Here is an 18464-nt window from a genome sequence, read left to right as displayed (position 1 = left end):
AATTTTATGTACAAACACCTGAAGGATTTCTTCCCGATCCTATTGGAAGCATTAATTTGCAAATTATAGGAATAAGAGAGACATGGACCACTCTTATGCATTGTGGGGTTTTTGATAACCTATCTTCCCTAAACAGGTCTCAAAGCAGTAAGTTGCTGCTGTAAGTTGAATTGAGGACTAATTGACAATGGTAGTTTGTATGCCAAATTCAACAAAATAATAGCCAAAAATAGTGTCTTTTCTACTTGATTGTTTTACTTCCTATTATGATAATGTATTCATAAGGAAGCTACTACCAAAATGTGAGCAGAATGCAAAAAGTCCTAATATAATATTCTTTCTTCAGTTACCATTTTATACCAGGTACACATCTGTTACATTAGAGCTCACAGAATTATTTGATAAGAGTCAGCTTGCTTGTTCAAGAGATTACCTAAAATTGCTAGCAACTTGACACTGGTACATTTTTCTTTCACAATTATTTTTCTCTCAGTGTGATCCAATTTTTGTGACCTGTTTGTGCTATCTGTCCTTTGTTCCTCTTTCTCTTCCCCATGTCTTTCAGAGGTTTACCTGAATCTGACTGGTTTGCTTTTCTTCCTTTATTACTTATTTTAGATTGAAGCAGCAAGATCACTGCTATCTATAATTGCTTAAAAAGCGATTAGTTATGTTGTGGGGTGAGAGGGCGGAAGGAGTGAGAAACAAAGAAGAAATACTTTTCAAATACTTACTTTTCTAATTTCTTATTTGAAACACAAGCCAGGAAACCACATAGAGTGGAATGAGGATGAAGGAAGAAAGATAGAAATCTTAACATCTGTTCCTGAAGCTGACTCTGATCATACAGATCTTTGCAGCTTTGCACAGAAGCAGTTGTAGGAGCAGACTTTGAAAACCAAAGTCAAAAAACAGCTTAAGCATCCAACATGCTACCAACTGTGTAATTCACAGAAACTCAGTTTTAGCAACTTGGTTCTTGGACTTCTGTTTTTCTGAGAACTGTTGCCAGTCTTCGCTCTATTGAGATACACAGTCTTGGCATACAGGACACACTGAAGGACATGTGGAATTCACACTCAGAGGCATTTCTGCAGCAGGTCCCCTGAAAGACATAGTCAGGCTGGTATTCTCAGAGTTCATGGGAGATGCAGGAACAACAGTGAGCTGGGTCATCTGATGATGATAGCTTGTGTCCAGCCAAGTTTGATTTCAGATGCTTCTCTCCCAGGTGATTGCTCCCCCACCAGGAGCATTGTTAGCTGGGAAGAGGGAGATGGGAAAGGAATTTAGAGAGCGCTTAATGCTCCTTTTCTGGCACAGGTCTCCCTCACTGGTGAAGGAGTCAGTATGCAACAGGAGCCTCACTTCACCACCCAGAGGTGAAGGTGGACACAGAAGGGAAGATCCTTGACTTTCTTCCTCTCCATCACAAATTTTCAGTTCCATTGTGTGCAATGACATATAGGTTTAACTGGAGGCACTGAGAGGGCCTCACCTCAATTCTGCTTAATTTTGGGAAGCAAGAGAACCAATTGCAGGTTTCTGAACATTACCCTTGAGCTAGGTGCATGAAAGTACAGCAAAGCCTGCCAAACCTTTGTGTCTTTGTAGGTTTAGGTCCAGTTAATTGCCTGTGTATGTAATGTTTTCATGCTATGTGCCTCAGTGTATGTTGTCACATGTATTGTGACGATCTAGCTCTTCAAAATGAGTATTTTTACCAGTTCCTGTGCATCTGATGGGTCAGGCTTCTGTTATGGATGCTCGCAGAGTTTGCAGTTGTCAGCAAAGTCAACAAATATGAAGCCTTATTTCTTCTAAATGGCATATGCATTTGATCATTATTTTCAATTAATAAAACAGCATGATCTTACATTAACCTTAGAGTTGAGCTATCCAGCTATTTAGTGGTCTTCTGGACTCCTTGGAAGGGTGGCAATCGGCTGGCACAAGGGGAGCAGCTTGGGGAGCAGAGTGAGTTAGCAGCCCTCTCGCGGGAGCCAGCGAAGTGCCGGGTATGAGCGGTCGGGGAAGGTGGGAGACAAGTAACTGAAAGCCACAGAAAGGAGAGGACAGGGGGAGAGAAAAAACACTACTAAAAAACCTACAAAAACACATCAGAACTTGACAGCAGAGGTGGCAAAGAGTGGTGCTTCATGAGAGAGAGTTGGGGAGTAGCTGTATTGATGGGTGGAGAGGATGAACAGAGGCAGCTTGTCAAATGAGTGAACTGGGGAAAGACAGTGTCTGGAAAAGCCATGGAAGTCAGGCCAAAAGCCATCTAACTCAGGACCAAGACTCCAGCAAGAGTGTGTAGTGATCTATCCTGTTTATTCTCACAGCCTTTGCCAGCTTATTGTTTAGGGGCTTCTTCAGTCAGAGGTGACATCTGACTGAATTCATCTTTGTGAATTCTTAAATTTTCCCCTGTAAATCTGCCCCTTCTTTGATACACACAAATTGCTAGATAGGTCAAGTGATATCCCCTGAAAGAGCTGAAGCTTGCAAAGAAACATAGGAAGACTCCAAACAGAGAAGGAGTAGTGAGGTATAAAACTATAGAAAAATTCCAGTGGGTGGGAGCTGAATAGAGCAGAAGTGATAATAAAGTAAAAGAACAGGAGAAAGATTGGGATACAGTTCTTCTGAGAAAGACAGGCAAAGAAAAGAAGGAGAAAAAGAGAGTGGCAGAATGTTGCTAAACAGTGGAAGAGGAGCTGGACACCCTGGTCAGATGTATTGTAGCAGGAACAGGAGCAGGACACCAGCTCCAAGCCAGGGATGTTGAAGAACAAGATATGGGCCTTGTGTCCTGTAAGGGAATTCAAGCAGGGTTAAAGTCACACACAACTGTAATCCTTTTCAGAACTGAAGACTGGCCTGGGAAAAAAAAAAATAAAAAAAAAATAAGAGGAAGGGATTTGAGGCTGAAAATAGTGGTATAATTGAATATGTAACTGGTAATAGACAACGGATGGGCAGAGGTGTCAACACTCACTAGCTGCGTGGATAGGGAAAGCTGAAATGGAAAGAATTGCAAGTGAGCCCTAGCAAAGATGAGGAGAGCTGGGTCAAAAAGAGAATCCTGTTACTTGCTTACAAAGCAAAGCATGTCTGAAAACATGCTACAAAAGTGAGGGAAGGGATGTTTCCTTGTGGGAGTGACTAAAGAGGAAAGAAAATATAGGGGGCAAGGGGAAGAGGTTTTTAGGGCAAAAGGGTGTCCATAGCATCTATGTGATGCTTCTCAACAGGCACACCCATCCTGAGCCTTTGTAGGAGGCTAAATTCACCAACACCTTTGCTTCACTGGTTGGTTGGTTTTAATTGATGTTTTTGCTCTGGAACAATCAAGAATCGTTCAAGGAGATTTTGCTGTACTAATTAGTAATTATTTTTACAGTGGTTGTGTTACTAACTATTGATGATTCATAAACTGCAGGGGCTGTAAATCTGTAGGCATAAACAGGGTGAAAATTTTTGTGTTGGTGATTTAAAAGGGCAGAACTTTAATGAAGTGGTAAGTATGTTTTGCTTAATGGTACCGCTTTAGGTAATTGACGATCTCTGATTTACATAAAAACATGCATGTTAAGAAAGTATCATTGTCTTTTTCTTTAATTACTTGATTAATAGCCAATTCCTGGTGAGATTGCCTTGGAGTTTAGAATTATACTGGAAACAATATGGTTTAAAATGTTAAAACAAAAATTTCTTCACTGTTTTTAAGCTTTGGTTGTTTGCTCATGGTTAGTTTATTTATGATTTCTTTGCTTCTAAACATGCTCACTGAAATCAGGAATTTTCTCACTGACCTCTTTGGAACCAGGCTTGTATCCATGGTTTTACCAGAAATGTATGTCATGAGCTACTGTTCTAATTCGTTCAGGTTCCAGCTCTATCAGCCCTTCCTGACAGTCAATCACATAATGAGAGATTTATTTAAATTGGAAATCATCAGCAATGAGATATTGACTTAAGTCAGGAAATGAGCAGAGGTATGGTCATGGTATCACTGATATGCAACATCCACACAATCAGACTCTTCTGGAGGTAGGAAGATGTGGAATTAATTCCTTCAGGCCAAAGAGAGATCTGTAGGACCTTGTGAAGGCCAGGCCCTCATTCTTGCTGCATACTGTAGCTGTGTTTTGAAAGAGAAAAGTGAGACGGTTGCTTATTCCCAGAGCAATTTGGGCATATAAGTCCAAGGGCTTGATCTAGCTTGTAAAGTAAAACTCAGAGCTCCAAGTCCAGGAACGAGGATTTCAGACATACTTTTTTGCTGTATCTGATGCAGTTTATTAATTTTTCCTATGCTAAGGTTCATTACCATTTGTTTCCATGTATTATATAAGCATGTATTTCCATGTATTATATATTGTTGAGCAAGTTAGGGACTTAAAGGTTATAGCAATCTTTCAGGTATAGCAGCACGTTTTCTGCATCCATGTGTGGTTCTGGCCCTATCATGTCTGCACAGAAAAGGATAGGGATAAGTTCACATACACTGGGGCTCTCAGATTTTCTAATCTCATGAAGCTTTTGTACCCTTAGCAAAGGCAGGAACACCCTGAAACTGGGAAAGAGGAAGAGGAAGAAAACTTGATTTTTAGGTTCTTCTATTCAGGTATTTTCTATTCATGACACTGACACAGAAGCAGCAGGAAGAGAAACCTAGTGTCCCAGTGGTGTGGATTTATTGTCATTATTTTAAAACAGCCAGGCTAAGACAAGTGGCTACCCTGTAAAGGACTCTCTGTAAAAGAATTTAGAGACTTCCCTGCTTCGATCTATTCAGTTGTGTTCAATGGCAGGTTGGGCAGAGCCTTAGGCAACATGGTCTAGGATGAGGTGTTCCTGCCCATGGCACGGGGATTGGAACTAGATGATCTTAAGGTCCTTTCTAACCCAAACCATTCTATGCTTTTATGGTTCTATGTTGGTATCCCATTAATAAATGGATAATAATATAAATATCTGTGTCCCAACTGTCTTCTGTGAAGGATCCCGGGCTCTTGATCAGTAAATTCTGGGACAACCAGACCTTGTAAGAAAAGAAGGTTTTTCAGTGGTACTGACCCAAGCCTGTCATGTATTCTTACAGATTCATCTAATGAGTCTACTTTAAAACTTTTCTTTTTTTTTTTTTAATCAAAATGAATAATGATAAAAAGTGTAGTTAAAAGTTTCCTCCAGCACTGGAGGGTGAATGTGCTGTTTTCCTGTTTTGCTGGGTGGGAAGATCAGTTGGGAGCTTTCAGAGAACTGTTTCTCAAACCTTACAACTCATGGTTAGTGGTGGGTGCTAACTTTGTATTCTGATACACTTTCTGGCATTAAGTTACATTTTGCTATGGCAGGAGCTCAAGTGGGAAGTTAAGCTATTGTATGAGAAAAGGAGAGGTTAACTACACTTATATTGGGGGCAGTTTTTGCTTTGGAAAACAGTCGCAGGCTTTGTGGTTTAATCTTTTGGAGTCCTGCCAGTTACCACCTTCTGACGTACGTTGTTGGGCTGAGAAGAATGGATGTCCAGTGGTGCATGAAAGTCCAGCGTGTCAGTTGTAGCTATACATAATACCACTGTCTCATGTGAAGTTAAGGCTGTTAATGCTTAACAAAGTATTGTATTCTCTAAGGGAAAAAGTTGAATACTGGTAACTTCATCCATTTTGAATGTTCATATGCATTCCTTTGAAAAATCCTGAAATTAAGAACAAGGTAGTACCTAGACAGAAGGCTCAAACTAACAATAACTGTAGAGAAAAATGCTGCACAAATTAGGCTCCAGGATGCCTGTGTGCCAGGGAACAAGCCTGAGAATCTGCGTACAGTTAGGGCTTCTTTCAAACTACGTGCCTGAAGGAGCAATTGCTTTAACTTGCCTACACCTGGGGTGACTGGTACCAGCAACACAGAGAATCTGCCCTTCTGGAGATTACAAACTTGCAAATAATCCTCCATACACAAGAGGGGAACAATATTTTAAGGCCTCAAAGACTCTTTTCCTTAAGTACATGCATCTGTGGGTGGACATAGGTATTGTTCAGTTGCTTAACAACCTTCTATGGCTAATGGTCTGAAGTGAAACAAATCAGTAGTGTACAGGAGAAGTGTACTGAAATGTATCAAGACACTAAAAGTATTAAGGTAATTCAACTCCTAGGAAATATTGGCAACCAAAGCAGCCACAGCCAATGTGTGCTGGCTCTCTTACAGTAGCTTTAAATTATGATATGCTCTCATATCTTCTGAAAATGTCATGGTTCACATGGTAACAGTGTTTTTTTCCTGCAAAATGAAGGCTATGGTTCTGAAAAATGATTTTAAATCTGCAGTCCAAAGAAGTTCTCTTGTCTAAATAGGTAACTTTTTTCCTAACCAGACCAATTAAGGTATTATTGAATATATGTCACAAGACCTTTAATACAAGTTCTGTATCACATTCAAATGAGTAAGCAAATTTTGGCCATTAAAAAAAAAAAAAACTTTCTGTGGTCCTAAACAAAATACAAGTCCTTCTGTGTAACCAAGGTACTCTGTCGGGGCAAGAGGGGAAAGGAAGTGGTGTTTCTCGTTTCCTCATTTAAAAACTTACAATTTTTAACTTAAAGGTAAATAAAACAAAATTGGGAGTTTGGTAAGATATGCTTATGAAAGATACACTTCAAAGCAACTATGTTAATGCTGCTTGTCATATGTCTGCCTGCCTTTGAGAGTCTTTCATGGTTCTGCTTGATCTTTCACTCTTGCATGTAAAATGCCATCTTGTTAAGAACCAGAGTGGGAAAAAATATCCGTATCACTTTTCTTTAACAGGGTTCAGCGACAGAAGTACAAATTGGGCCCATGAGACTGACACAAGATCCAATTCAGGTAAGATGCTCTTTCCGTTTCTTGATACAATCAATTCAGTGTTAATGGATGAAGAAATGAAGGTTCAACCCCTGTAGTTAAGCATAGTGTTTCATTTTACTTGTTCAAGGACTGTGAGATGGGTAATCGGTGTTTTGGTTTATCTGATTGCTTCAGAAGAGATGTACAAGTAAATTAACTTGGTAAACAAGGTGCTTAGATTTCCATTAACATCAGATCATTCCTTTTATAAGTCCTGTCAATAGGAGTGTGTGTGTACGTGCATTTGCAAGGGAAAGAGCTGCCTCCCTGTATCTAAAATCTGTTCTGTTCTGATACACAAAAGCAGAGAACTCTGTTATAAAATTTAAGTACCCTTTGAGTTTTGCTGGTTTTTGCACAACAAAACAGAGAACTGCTTCTACAGGTCACCAATCCAAGATATCAAACAATACATGTTCAACTTCAGCTTAAGGAGCACAGCTCTCACCCTCACTTGCTTCTGTACGTTTTGTTCCTGTGCCAGTAAACAGATGCCAAGCGTTTGTTTTTTTCCTTTTTAATTTAGCTTATAGTGGGTGTTAGAGCTCTCAGATATCAGGAAATTAAATAATCTTAGTCTTTAACATTGCTCTAGTGACACGACATTCATTTGAATTAACTTTTTGGGTCACAGAGACATTTAGTCACCAGTCACCTTTTCATTTTGTGGGTTGGCTTCTGTATCTTGCTATGAGAGGAAAAACCTACAAGTGGAAGAAATGCTGTTCCCAAGGAAAATAAATCATGTGTATATGCATCAAAAAGCTTTATATATTTATTTCTGTATTAAGCATTCAGTCTTAAGGATGACTTCATCTGATGAAACTGTTTATATTATGACTGTGGAACAGTGGTTTCAGCAGCAGACCAGTCTTTGATTTTGCAAGGAATTTCAACATAAAAGTGTGGAACTCTTCACAAAAAATATTCTTTAGACTGTGATCATCTTCAGAAAGAATGTCAAGCAGATGTTTAACAAACACAGATACACTCACTGCTTATGTCAGGATTTTACTTTGTAGAAACTGGATTTGCCAAAGTATTACAGTACCAGTCGTAGCTGTTGTAAGTGAAGATTTTCCATATAAGAAAAGCAAATGGGGTTTTGGTTCTTTCTAACTGTTTGACATTTTTCTTGGTGTCTTATCAGGTGTGGATGTTACTTTCTCCCTAGAGTTCACAAGTGAGAGTCTATGGTGCTGAAATAGAAGTCCTTAAGCAAAGCAAAAAGCAGAGCCGAAGTAAAACTATTAACTGATTAGTTTTCCTTAAAGACATTGCCATATGCTAACTTATTTATGGTAAAGGGAAAACACTTTGTGTAAACTCACCTCAAGTGAGTATTGTGTGCAAGTATTGCACACATCTATGCATTTGAAAAATGCGTATTAATCTTTTATTCCACCTAGACAATGGAATTTACGTGTTTCTCTGTGCAATGCAAACAGCTACTGAATACCATATTTTACATGTCTATTTGCAGGTGCTTAATCATGTTCACAATTGTCTGATAAGTCCATTTATTTTGTTACAACAATTGCCACCAGAGTTTTTCTTAGCAGTTATTTTTATTCTGGTGGTTGTTTTATGCTGTCACAGGGCACCTGTGCCAACCTCAAAATGGCGCGTATTTTTTGTCTTGAGAGGTGACCTTACTTACGACTGTGACCTGCCATAAACCTTTTAATAGATTACTCTCTGAAATTCATGTTCATCTGTGTTGAAGGACAAATCTGGTTTGGTTTGTACTAGATTGTGACCCAGCTGCTGCTTGCCTTAAGGGGGAAGGAGAAAAACCTACCAGCTCTGACACTCCAAACACCTTCCTCACACGCTGCTTGCATGTTTATCCTGAGTTGGTACCAAGACTTGCAAATAGGCAAAGTTGGGTTCTGAGGCCTTAGAAATGACCACGGTAAAAGTACATATAAATGCACTGTCTCCAGAGGGCACAGGAGAAGGGTGGGTTTTATAAAAGTTTAGTGCACATAAAAAACCCTGTCTTATTACTTACCAAGGCTTGGATGTGTCTGTTCCTTCCTTTCCCACCCTTCAAATACTGCATTTTCTCACTTCTTGGGGCATTCATTTGCCATCATCTCTTTCACAGCATTGACATCAAACTCCGTTTCTGTTCTGATGATAGTCATCTTCCCTGCTGAGCTGCAAAGGAAGGATAATGATGCACAGCATTTTACTGTGTCCCCATGCCTATTTTCAATGTAACAAGAGCTCTTCCCTAACTTAATTCAGAGCTGCTATGTGTTTTCCACCTTAAAACTCTCTTGCAGAGATACAATAACATAAAAATAATTAAGCAGCTTTATTTTCACTTCTGAAGTTGCTGTTTGTAATTTTCTCAGTTTTGTTCTGGTACCCTACATGGCTGCACTAGCTGGTGTCTCTTGGTTTATTTTGAATTCTTTAAAGCAAATCTCTGTCCATTTTCTGTATTTGTATGATGAACTGGGAACAAGGCATATAGTACTGAGCAAAGCAAATACTTAGAAAGATGGTAAAAATTACAGTAAATCACAAACAAATGTAAAGCTCTCCACAGGAGAAGGTCACAGGGCTCCTAAACAAGGGCAGCACTGAGTAGAATGATCTTTTTACCGTTTTACAGTTTACTGACAAATTGCACACACACACACCACACACAAAGCTACATAGGGGTTTTTGCCAAGAAACACAGATTGAATTCAAGCTTTTCCTTGTAGTATATTTTATATGTATTGTTAGATTTTTATATTGACTTTGAGAACATATCCTGCAATATATTTCTAGTTATAGTAAACTTCATGCAAATGTTAATGAGAAAGCATGATAGTAATGCTTTACCTTCAGAAGTTAATATTCTCAGAAGGATTCACACAGTGGTAGTTAGGTACCAGTGGAAGATTAGGTGGTGTAATTAAACTCCATTATTTTACAGCTGGTGAATGATTACATTTTGCAATCCTTTTAACATTCCCAGTTTGGAAATAGAGAAGGAAGATATCAAAATATGTGCCCTAAAAAAATCAGTTTTCTGAGACATATTGTACTGATCAAAATAGGAGCAAAATAAAACTCATACCAGTTGTAAACCAACAAGAGAAAGTAAGGTCTTTCCTGAGTATCTGCCATATCACTCCTTCCCAGCACTTCAATGGTTGCAGGGATTAGGTAGTGTGACAACAGTTGCCTTGGATATTGAGTGTCAGTAGCCCAAATCTGCTTGCTTTAACTGTAATTAATTACTTCTTTGTTAAAAAAAATACTTTAACTGTAATTAAAAATACTGCCTCTAATAAATTGAAACTTCTTATTTATTAAAACTTATGGAAATTCCATACAATTTTCTTTCCCTGCTCAATGAAACCTTGACTGGCTATCCCACCAGAGTAACATTAATTGTTTATTGTTTAGAAATTAGCAATCCAGACAACTCAAAAAACAAGAAAAATTGTGGCCACCTTCTCTGGCTTCTGGACTGATGGTGTTGAACTTCATGTGATGACACCACAGCTTCATAGAGAAACACAGATGGAAGGTTATTGACATTTCCTATGAGCTTGGGACAAAATCTCATGTTTTGCTGAGACAGTTGTTTGTTTTTCAGGGAAGTCGGGGGATTACTTTCATTTGTGAAATGAACAGGATATGGTTTCATACATAGATTATTCTCTGCCCATTGTCTTTCTGTGCAGTTTTGAGGCCTTCTTTTTCATAGCATATTTACACTAAATTAACTTTTTTATTTCATCTGTCACACAGGGTGGCCTGGTTAGTGACCAGTTGCTATGGCAAATATAAGCAAATTGTGAAGGAGTTGTCTATGTGACTTGTGTTCCTAGCTATATAATCCAAATACTGGTAACACATGTATTCTAGAGCAAGGATGAAAAATCTGTTCCGTCTTAAAAACACTCTTTCTTTCACACAAGCAGCAAACAAATAAAGCTGTTTTCAACCTATATTCTGTTATTCCATATGTCAGTTAGCAAACAGATCTCCTACAGCATCAATCTGATTTTTTGAACAGCACCTTTGCACACATCCTACCTGATCTTGTGTGAGCAATTCCTTAAGTGTTCAGCTGAGGTTGTTGAAACTATGTCATATATGTAATTAGAGATAATTTATTTAGTAAAAATTGTTATGTCTGAAAGAAGGGCTTTTTTCCCCTGCTCTGCCCTGTCTATTCCTACTTGTCTGTTTTTCTTCTCAGTTTTGAAAGAACATGGGTAAACTTCATTTTGTTGCACATCAAAGAAGATATAATGAATAAAACTGTGTTAATTGTCCCTGAAGAGGGATAATTAAGGCAGTTATATTTCAGACATGTCATTACAATTTAAGGTGTGTATAGCTGGGATGGCCTGATGAGAGTGGCAATGATGTTGGAACATGTACCTACCTACTCTGGGTGGCTGCTGATTGACTTTGAACGTCAGATAGGAGACTCATCATCTGGCAGCCAGTTTTTTTCTACCTATCAGTCCTATGCAATTAATTATTGATTATCTACTAATAATCTATCTATTAAGAAAGTTGTGCTACTGCATCAGCTGTTTTACGGTCTGCAGATCAGGCTTTACACTTTCAAAGCAGACAGTTTTTCATGTAGCAGAAGTTTGCTAAGATTTGCACCAAGCAGAAAACTCTTTTGTATGCATAATGTGATGCTGCTGTTTTGCATGCTCTGCAGGTTTTACTGATCTTTGCAAAAGAAGACAGCCAGAGTGATGGTTTCTGGTGGGCTTGTGACAGAGCTGGATACAGGTGCAATATTGCACGTACTCCAGAGTCAGCACTTGAATGTTTTCTTGATAAGCACCAGGAAATAATTGTTATAGATCACAGGAACTCCAGATATTTTGATGCAGAAGATATCTGCAGGTAACCTAAAGGATCTTATGCTCTTTTGCTTCTCCTGAATTTCAGAACATGCTGAACATTAAAACATAAATAAATACATAAATAAATAAGAAGCCCAAAACCCACAGTAAAAAGAAAGTTTGGGGATTGAGGCCAGGAGCTTTGCATGCATCTTTAAGAGCAGAACAATACGAAAAATACACTTTGGCAAAGCTGATTTGTAGAACTGTCTCTTTAGGTCATGGACTTCTTTCAGAGCATAAGTGAGAGCTGTTGTGAAATTATTCCCTGCTGTCTGTGCCTACTTCTTTCTTGGGTTAATGCTGCTGCAAAGTCTGAAGCTGTAGGGCTTCAAAGGAATGTGCATGTTTGTTCACCAAGTCAGGCACTGCCAGCTCTTCACAAAAGTTCCCATCACTCTTCTGGTTCACATGACTGTGTTAGTGGCTCTAAGGTTGCAAGCACTTAGAATTCTAAGTGATTCTTTGCTAAAATACACTGTGTCAGCTGAAGCATACCTTTTGTACCATAGACGATTCCGTGCTGCTCAGTCCACCCTGAGCTGAAATGTCCCATCTGGATGACAGGGAGCATTTTAAAGCTCAAATACTTGTGCTGATGGAAGTTCTTCTAAAAGATCAAGACTCAGGACAGTGTGACAAGATTGAAAAAGATAATCTATCCTTAGCCAGTGAAAGGTGAATGGGGTGTTATTCTGCTAGTTGGTCATATTTTTTTCAGTTTCTCAGTAATATGTAAAGTGGTCAAATTTTGTTTACTTGGCATTTCATAAATGATAGTTTATCGTTTATACCTTCTATATCCTCTTTCCTTACTTGCATGCCCCAAAAGCAGTTTCCACCCTTTAAAGAAAATTTTACAGTATCTAGGAGGACTGGTAAATATGGAAGAAGGTGTTGAAGATTCTTATTTAAATGAGGTAATAGGTATTGAAAAGGCAGTGTTTAGACTGAGCTTTCTCAACCCATGCATTCAGGGCAGTCAGCCCCAAATAAGCTGAGTAAACAGGGCAAAGGTTTGCTAGGTTATAAGAGTGGATTTGAAGAGCTGCTGTTCATGCCTTATGTTTTTGGAGCTCTTGCCTCTTCACTACACTAAGGAAAATCTGAGGAATCTGGTAGCAAAATGGAAATTAATTGGCTACGCTGGGATAAGTAGATTTTGGCAGTGTAATATCCTATTGTCTAGCCTCAGTGGTGTCTTTCAGTCCTGGTATTCATTTATATTTTCTGTAAAGATACTCAAAGTAACATTGAGGAAGCATGTGGGGTAACTGAGAAATTTGTTTCTTTAGATCTATTCGTGCCACAAAACCATCAGAGCATACCGTGATACTTGCTGTGGTTCCACGCACGTAAGCATTACTGTTCTGTAAAAGGTTATTTTTATATAAAAATGTTATGAAGAATAGTCACCTAATTTGCGGACTACACCTATTTTGCTGGGAGTGTTGATCAGCTGAAGGATAGGAAGGCTCTGCAGAGCCTTCTGGACAGGCTACATTGATGGGCTGTGGCCAATGGTATGAGGGTCAACAAGACAAAGTGTTGCGTGCTGCACTTGGGTCACAACAACCCCATGCAATGCCCTAAGCTTGGGGAAGAGTGGCTGGAAAACTGCTCATGGAAAAGGATCTGGGGGTGCTGATTGACAGAGATGAACATGATCCAGCTTGTGCCCAGGCAGCCAAGAGGCCAACAGCATCCTGGCCAGTATCAGCAATTGCGTGGCCAACAGGGCCGGGGCAGTGACCATGGCCCTGTGCTGGGCAGTGGTGAGGCTGCACCTCAAATCCTGTGTTCAGTTCTGGGCCCCTCAAGACATGGGAGACGTTGAGGTACTGGAGCAGGGCCAGAGAAAGGCAATGGAGCTGGTGAAGGGTCTGGAGCACAGGTGTGATGAGGAGCAGCTGAGGGAACTGGGGTGGACTAATCTGGAGAAAAGGAGGCTCTGAGGGGACCTTAATTGCTCTCTACAACTACCTGAAAGGAAGCTGTAGCAAAGTGGATACTGGTCTCTTGTCCCCAGGACAAGAGGAAGTGGCCTCAAGTTGTACCAGGAGAAGTTTAAATTAGATCCTAGGTAAAATTTCTTCACTGAGAGGGCTATCAAGCATTGGAACAAGCTGCCCAGGAAAGTGGTGGAGTCACCTTCCCTGGAGGTATTTAAAAGACATGTAGATGTGGTGCTTAGGGATATGGTTTACTGGTGGAATTGGCAGTGCTAGGTTAACAGTTAGACTCAATGATCTTAAGGGCCTTTCCCAACCTAAATGATCCTATGAGCCTATGATTTTGTTTTGTAGATCTGCTGATGAAGAAGAAACTTCTGTTCTTCCACTTCTTAATGCAGGCTTTGATAGGGTACGTATAAATTCCATATTTAATATAGTAATCATAATTGCTTGTAAGTTACAGACACTTCTAATTCCTCAAATTGAAATCTATACATTTGCTTCTGTCAAAAACTTAGTTATGAGAAACTAGTGGCAATTGATTGGGTATTCTTTTCTTTTCAACAGTGTATCCAAGGAGCATATGAAATAGAAGAATCTTTGATCTAGCTAATCCTTCCAGAATAAGCAGGAATACTGAGATTAACTTCTTGTGGTCTGTGTGGGTGGCTTTTGTTTATGACTGCATTAAAAAGACGATGGGTGACTTTGATGACTGTGCTGCATATTGCAGCATGTTGACTAGTCACCCAGGCACTTCTGTGCGCTTCGGATTGCTGGGATTTCTCTTCTGAAGAGACTACAAGCCAATTCCAGCTTCCTCTGATGTGAAGAAGACATTTTCTTTTCTTGTCATGAGGTCTGTTGTGCTGACTTGCATCCGTTCTTCTCAGGACAGTGTTAGAAGCTCTCTTATACAGGCAGCTCAGGGGAACATACTGTTCATACTGTTTCCCAAACATATTTGGAGAAGAGAGTGCAAAAGGCAGGAGTTCTCAGCTCTGAAAATCTGTGTTCAATTTCTTACCCTTTCCCAATGTTGGTGTGCATGGCTTTAAATGGATATTAGTGGCATGTTAATGTAATATAAATCAGCTCTGATGTTAAAGTTAGCTATTTGTAAGAAAGGTTATGTATTGGAGCAATAGAGACACACCAGTGGACACTTTAGTTAGGGAGAATTAACTATATATACTTAGGACAATCAACGGCAGTAAGGAAAATCAGAGAAGGAAGGGAATTAAGTCAGGAAGAATCTCATGCGAATATGCTCATATTGAGTCTAGTGTGTGAGCTAACTCATATTTAACTTCAGTTTCTTTACAAAGCAAGAACATGCACTGTTCTTGCATTTTGCAGATTATCTCCAACAAGAGGTAATAAATCTTGCCTTGCCTGCAAGGGTACTGTGGGTGCAAAAGCATTAAAAGTAAAAGCATTTCTGAAATACTTAGATGCTGTGAAAATCAGAAAAGTCGAGGCTAAAAGATCAGCCCCAGAATGCCAGTGCTTTCTTGGACTAGTCTTCTCCCTTTCTCAAAAAAAAAAAAAAACAACAACACAACAAAACAACCAAACAAAAAACAAAAGGGTTTAATATTTTTCAAAGAACTCTTTATTTCTTCTCAAGTCTGGTGTTTCGTTCCAAACCAGTGCAGGGCAATGGGTTTTGTGGACTAGATTATAACTGTAGGTGTAGTACTGAATAGAACCAGAGGAGACACTGTGAGGCTCTGGGACACATCTCAGTGGCACAATGTCTGCCTAGGAAAGTAAAGTATTTTTGCACATAACAGCTGCTCTGACTATTCCTTCTAGCTGTCCCAAATTTATCAGGGAGCGTGCATAATACAGTATTTCCCTAATGGAATTATTTTTAATCCTTTAAAACACATCTGATGTCAAATATCCTATTTTCACACTGGGGTGGACATAGGAATTACTTCTATTTGGAGGGGGATCAGTAGGGACTAAAACCATTAACACACCCACACACATATCCTGCGCACAAAGATTTTAAAATGCCCTTCTTCAAATAGACAATATTTTCAGGCAATCTTTTTGTCAGCAATAATATGAAATTTATTTTTGGAATATCCTATCTATTCAAATTAGAAGTTTCTCTTCACTATTTTTATTTTTAGAGTCCAACCTTTCTGATAGCTTAATTTTTACATCATCACGATTCACTGTGCTGGCATTTTTCCTGGTTTTGCTGATCATCTTGATTCTCATCCCTTGAAAAAACACTGAATGCAATCACTGTGGCGGTGGCTTCTTCAAATGCATCTCCAACTTGATTAGGAAAGAGTCTGTGCATCTAGTCAATTAATCTGCCACCTTTTTGTAGAGTTTTGTAGGCAAAACCAGACTTTTTGCATCAGGTTTTGGTTTAAATGTTCCAAAGAACTACTTTAATTTTTTTTGGAGATACTCTTGCATATAACCATGAATGCTTTTCACGCAGTGAATATTTTATTTGAATCTGCTTTAAAATGTTCTGTTCCCTTCATGTATACTTACGTTAGAGTATTATCTTTCTATGTTTATGCTAATATGTTATATACATTTTAAGTAGTCTTAAAGAAGTCACTTTTCATTTCTTCTAATGAAATCAGTGATGATTGATTGCTATCCAAACCTGGATCACTACAATCACTAAAAATCTTATAACAGAAAGAGATTTTAGGAGACTTTTCTGTTAGCTTTACACATTCCTTTGGCATTTTTCTTTATGCTGAATTATTTCTAGTTTTTTCCATCTCCTTCTCAAGGAAGTGCATTATGTTACATCTTTGATTTTTCTCGGTATATCATCAGCACCTTCTGTGTTTGTGCCTTAATGGTGCTGTTAATAATGCAGCACATTCATTACACTTTTTTTTTTAATCTCTCAGCCTCATAAATCTTATAGTAATGACCTACTTAAGATGAACGAATTTAAATAAGTGATTTGGCATCCTGAATGATTTTTAACTGTGATTTAAATTAGCAAACAGAGGACCTTAATGATTGATTGCAGTTACTCAGTTACAGTCTTGTCTTGTATTTTGAACTTCTTTCCCTAAACACATGTTGGTTCTCATTGACCAGTTACTATTGAAACTTTCTGGTTTGCAACAAAATAAATCTTTAATATTAAACTTAGTACTTAACTCTAAGCATGAAGAATGATGCACTCCTATTACCTGATGGCTCTTGAGGCTTGTGATATGTTCTGTATATATTAGTTAAATCAAAATGTAATGTATAAATACTAAACTTTTTAAAAGAAGGTATTGTTGTCTGCCTTCTAATATTTGAGAGCCAATAGATTTTCATCTTCCTGTGCCTCATTTAGATGCACAGATTAGGGAAAGGAAATGCTTTGTGCTTTTTTCAGGTCCCAGTTGATTTCTCAGATTTAAGTGAGCCATTGAATGAGTGGCATTAGTACTATAAACTTAAATAAAGAGATTCTGCATATCTGAAGAAGACTATACCACAGTTAAGATCAGGTTTAGCACTTCAGCAAGCTGCAGTTCCTGGTTCTTAGCCAAAGATTTGTGCCAAGATAGTGGTTGATTTTTCTCAGTAGACAGCACTACTTTAAAGTTCAGTTTATAAAGAGCTTTAGTATGTTCTAGTAAATTTAGTTTGGGAAATAGGTTGCCATCATTGTTAACTTGTATATTATTGATATATTGGGTTTATACTGGTTTAAATTTAGCATAAGCATATTTTAATATTTAAAAGAGCAGTCTAAAACTGAAAATCTACCAAGCTGTAGAAGACACATTTGTTTGCAGGCAGTTTGTTATGCAAAAACAGCATCCCTGGACCTTTGCTTCTGTCAGTTTCATATTGTGCCTTTCGGTTTCCCATGCATTCACTTAGTGTGTCAAGTGAGAATTACAGATGTATTTTAAGATCTTAGCATTAAGGAGAGAAGCAGACCCATGTCAAGAGATATTTTTAATTTTACTTTTTTACATTTTGCTGAGAACTTGGGATTAAGCCATTGGTCCCCAGAGCAATCTTTCGTACAGGAGAGAAGCATAGTTTTTTTAAAGCTGTTGTTTGTTCCGTGGAGGTTTGAATGCTGCCACTAGACTCTGCATGCAACTGTGCTGTGAGAAATAGTGACAACGTGGGGTATTTCCTATGAAAACTAGGTTTGGTGCATGTATTTCTGAAGGAGTGATTTAGCTTTTCGTAGCAGAAGCTTACTAATGAGCAGTAAACTTTAACTGAAGTCAGAAAATCTGCTTCTTTTGTATCAATGTAAGTTTCTGATTTCAGCAGGACCAAACATAAGACCTTCCAGCTTACTACCCTTGCCTAACAAAGAGAGGCTGTTTGCTCTGGTCTGGAGTATATAAAAGTCTGTTAACTGTTGTCAGCTTGCTTCTTACTTTATGTACTTTTCTGCACTTCTGAATTCACAGTGACAGCTCTGTGAGATTACTTGTGGAGCAAAGTTACTTTGACCTTCTGAGCTTCAGCTGCAGTATTTGCTTGAAATGCCAAATATCCTTTTTTTTTTATTTTTTTTTTGCACAAATGTTTTATGTCTCTATTCTGTTTCCATCCTGAACTAACAATATATGTTCAAAATGAAATATCAAAGCAATAGTAGTTTGTTTGAGACTGTGTCTGGGTTTTTTCTTTTTTTTAGACTGTTTCTAACTGGGTTGCTAAAACCAAATGAGAAAACTCACAGTTGAGGTTTTAGCATATTTTT

At 38.5% G+C, this 18464-nt stretch overlaps 1 protein-coding gene across 2 annotated transcripts in view; it reads left to right on the top strand.

Moving 5' to 3' along the window:
• Window positions 1–18464, top strand: part of PDE8B (phosphodiesterase 8B) — a 74333-nt gene that overhangs the window by 27771 nt on the left and 28098 nt on the right. For both annotated transcript variants that reach the window (XM_034072546.1, XM_034072545.1), the window contains exons 2-5: window positions 6826–6882; window positions 11597–11787; window positions 13082–13141; window positions 14093–14150. In XM_034072546.1, coding sequence (XP_033928437.1) covers window positions 6826–6882; window positions 11597–11787; window positions 13082–13141; window positions 14093–14150 — 366 coding nt within the window. The remainder of the gene's footprint in view (window positions 1–6825; window positions 6883–11596; window positions 11788–13081; window positions 13142–14092; window positions 14151–18464) is intronic.

Source organism: Melopsittacus undulatus, chromosome Z (genome assembly GCF_012275295.1).
Source record: "Melopsittacus undulatus isolate bMelUnd1 chromosome Z, bMelUnd1.mat.Z, whole genome shotgun sequence".
Taxonomy (NCBI): Eukaryota; Metazoa; Chordata; class Aves; order Psittaciformes; family Psittaculidae; genus Melopsittacus; species Melopsittacus undulatus.
Note: the sequence above shows the minus strand (reverse complement) of the source record. Positions and strands in the feature narration are given on the sequence as shown.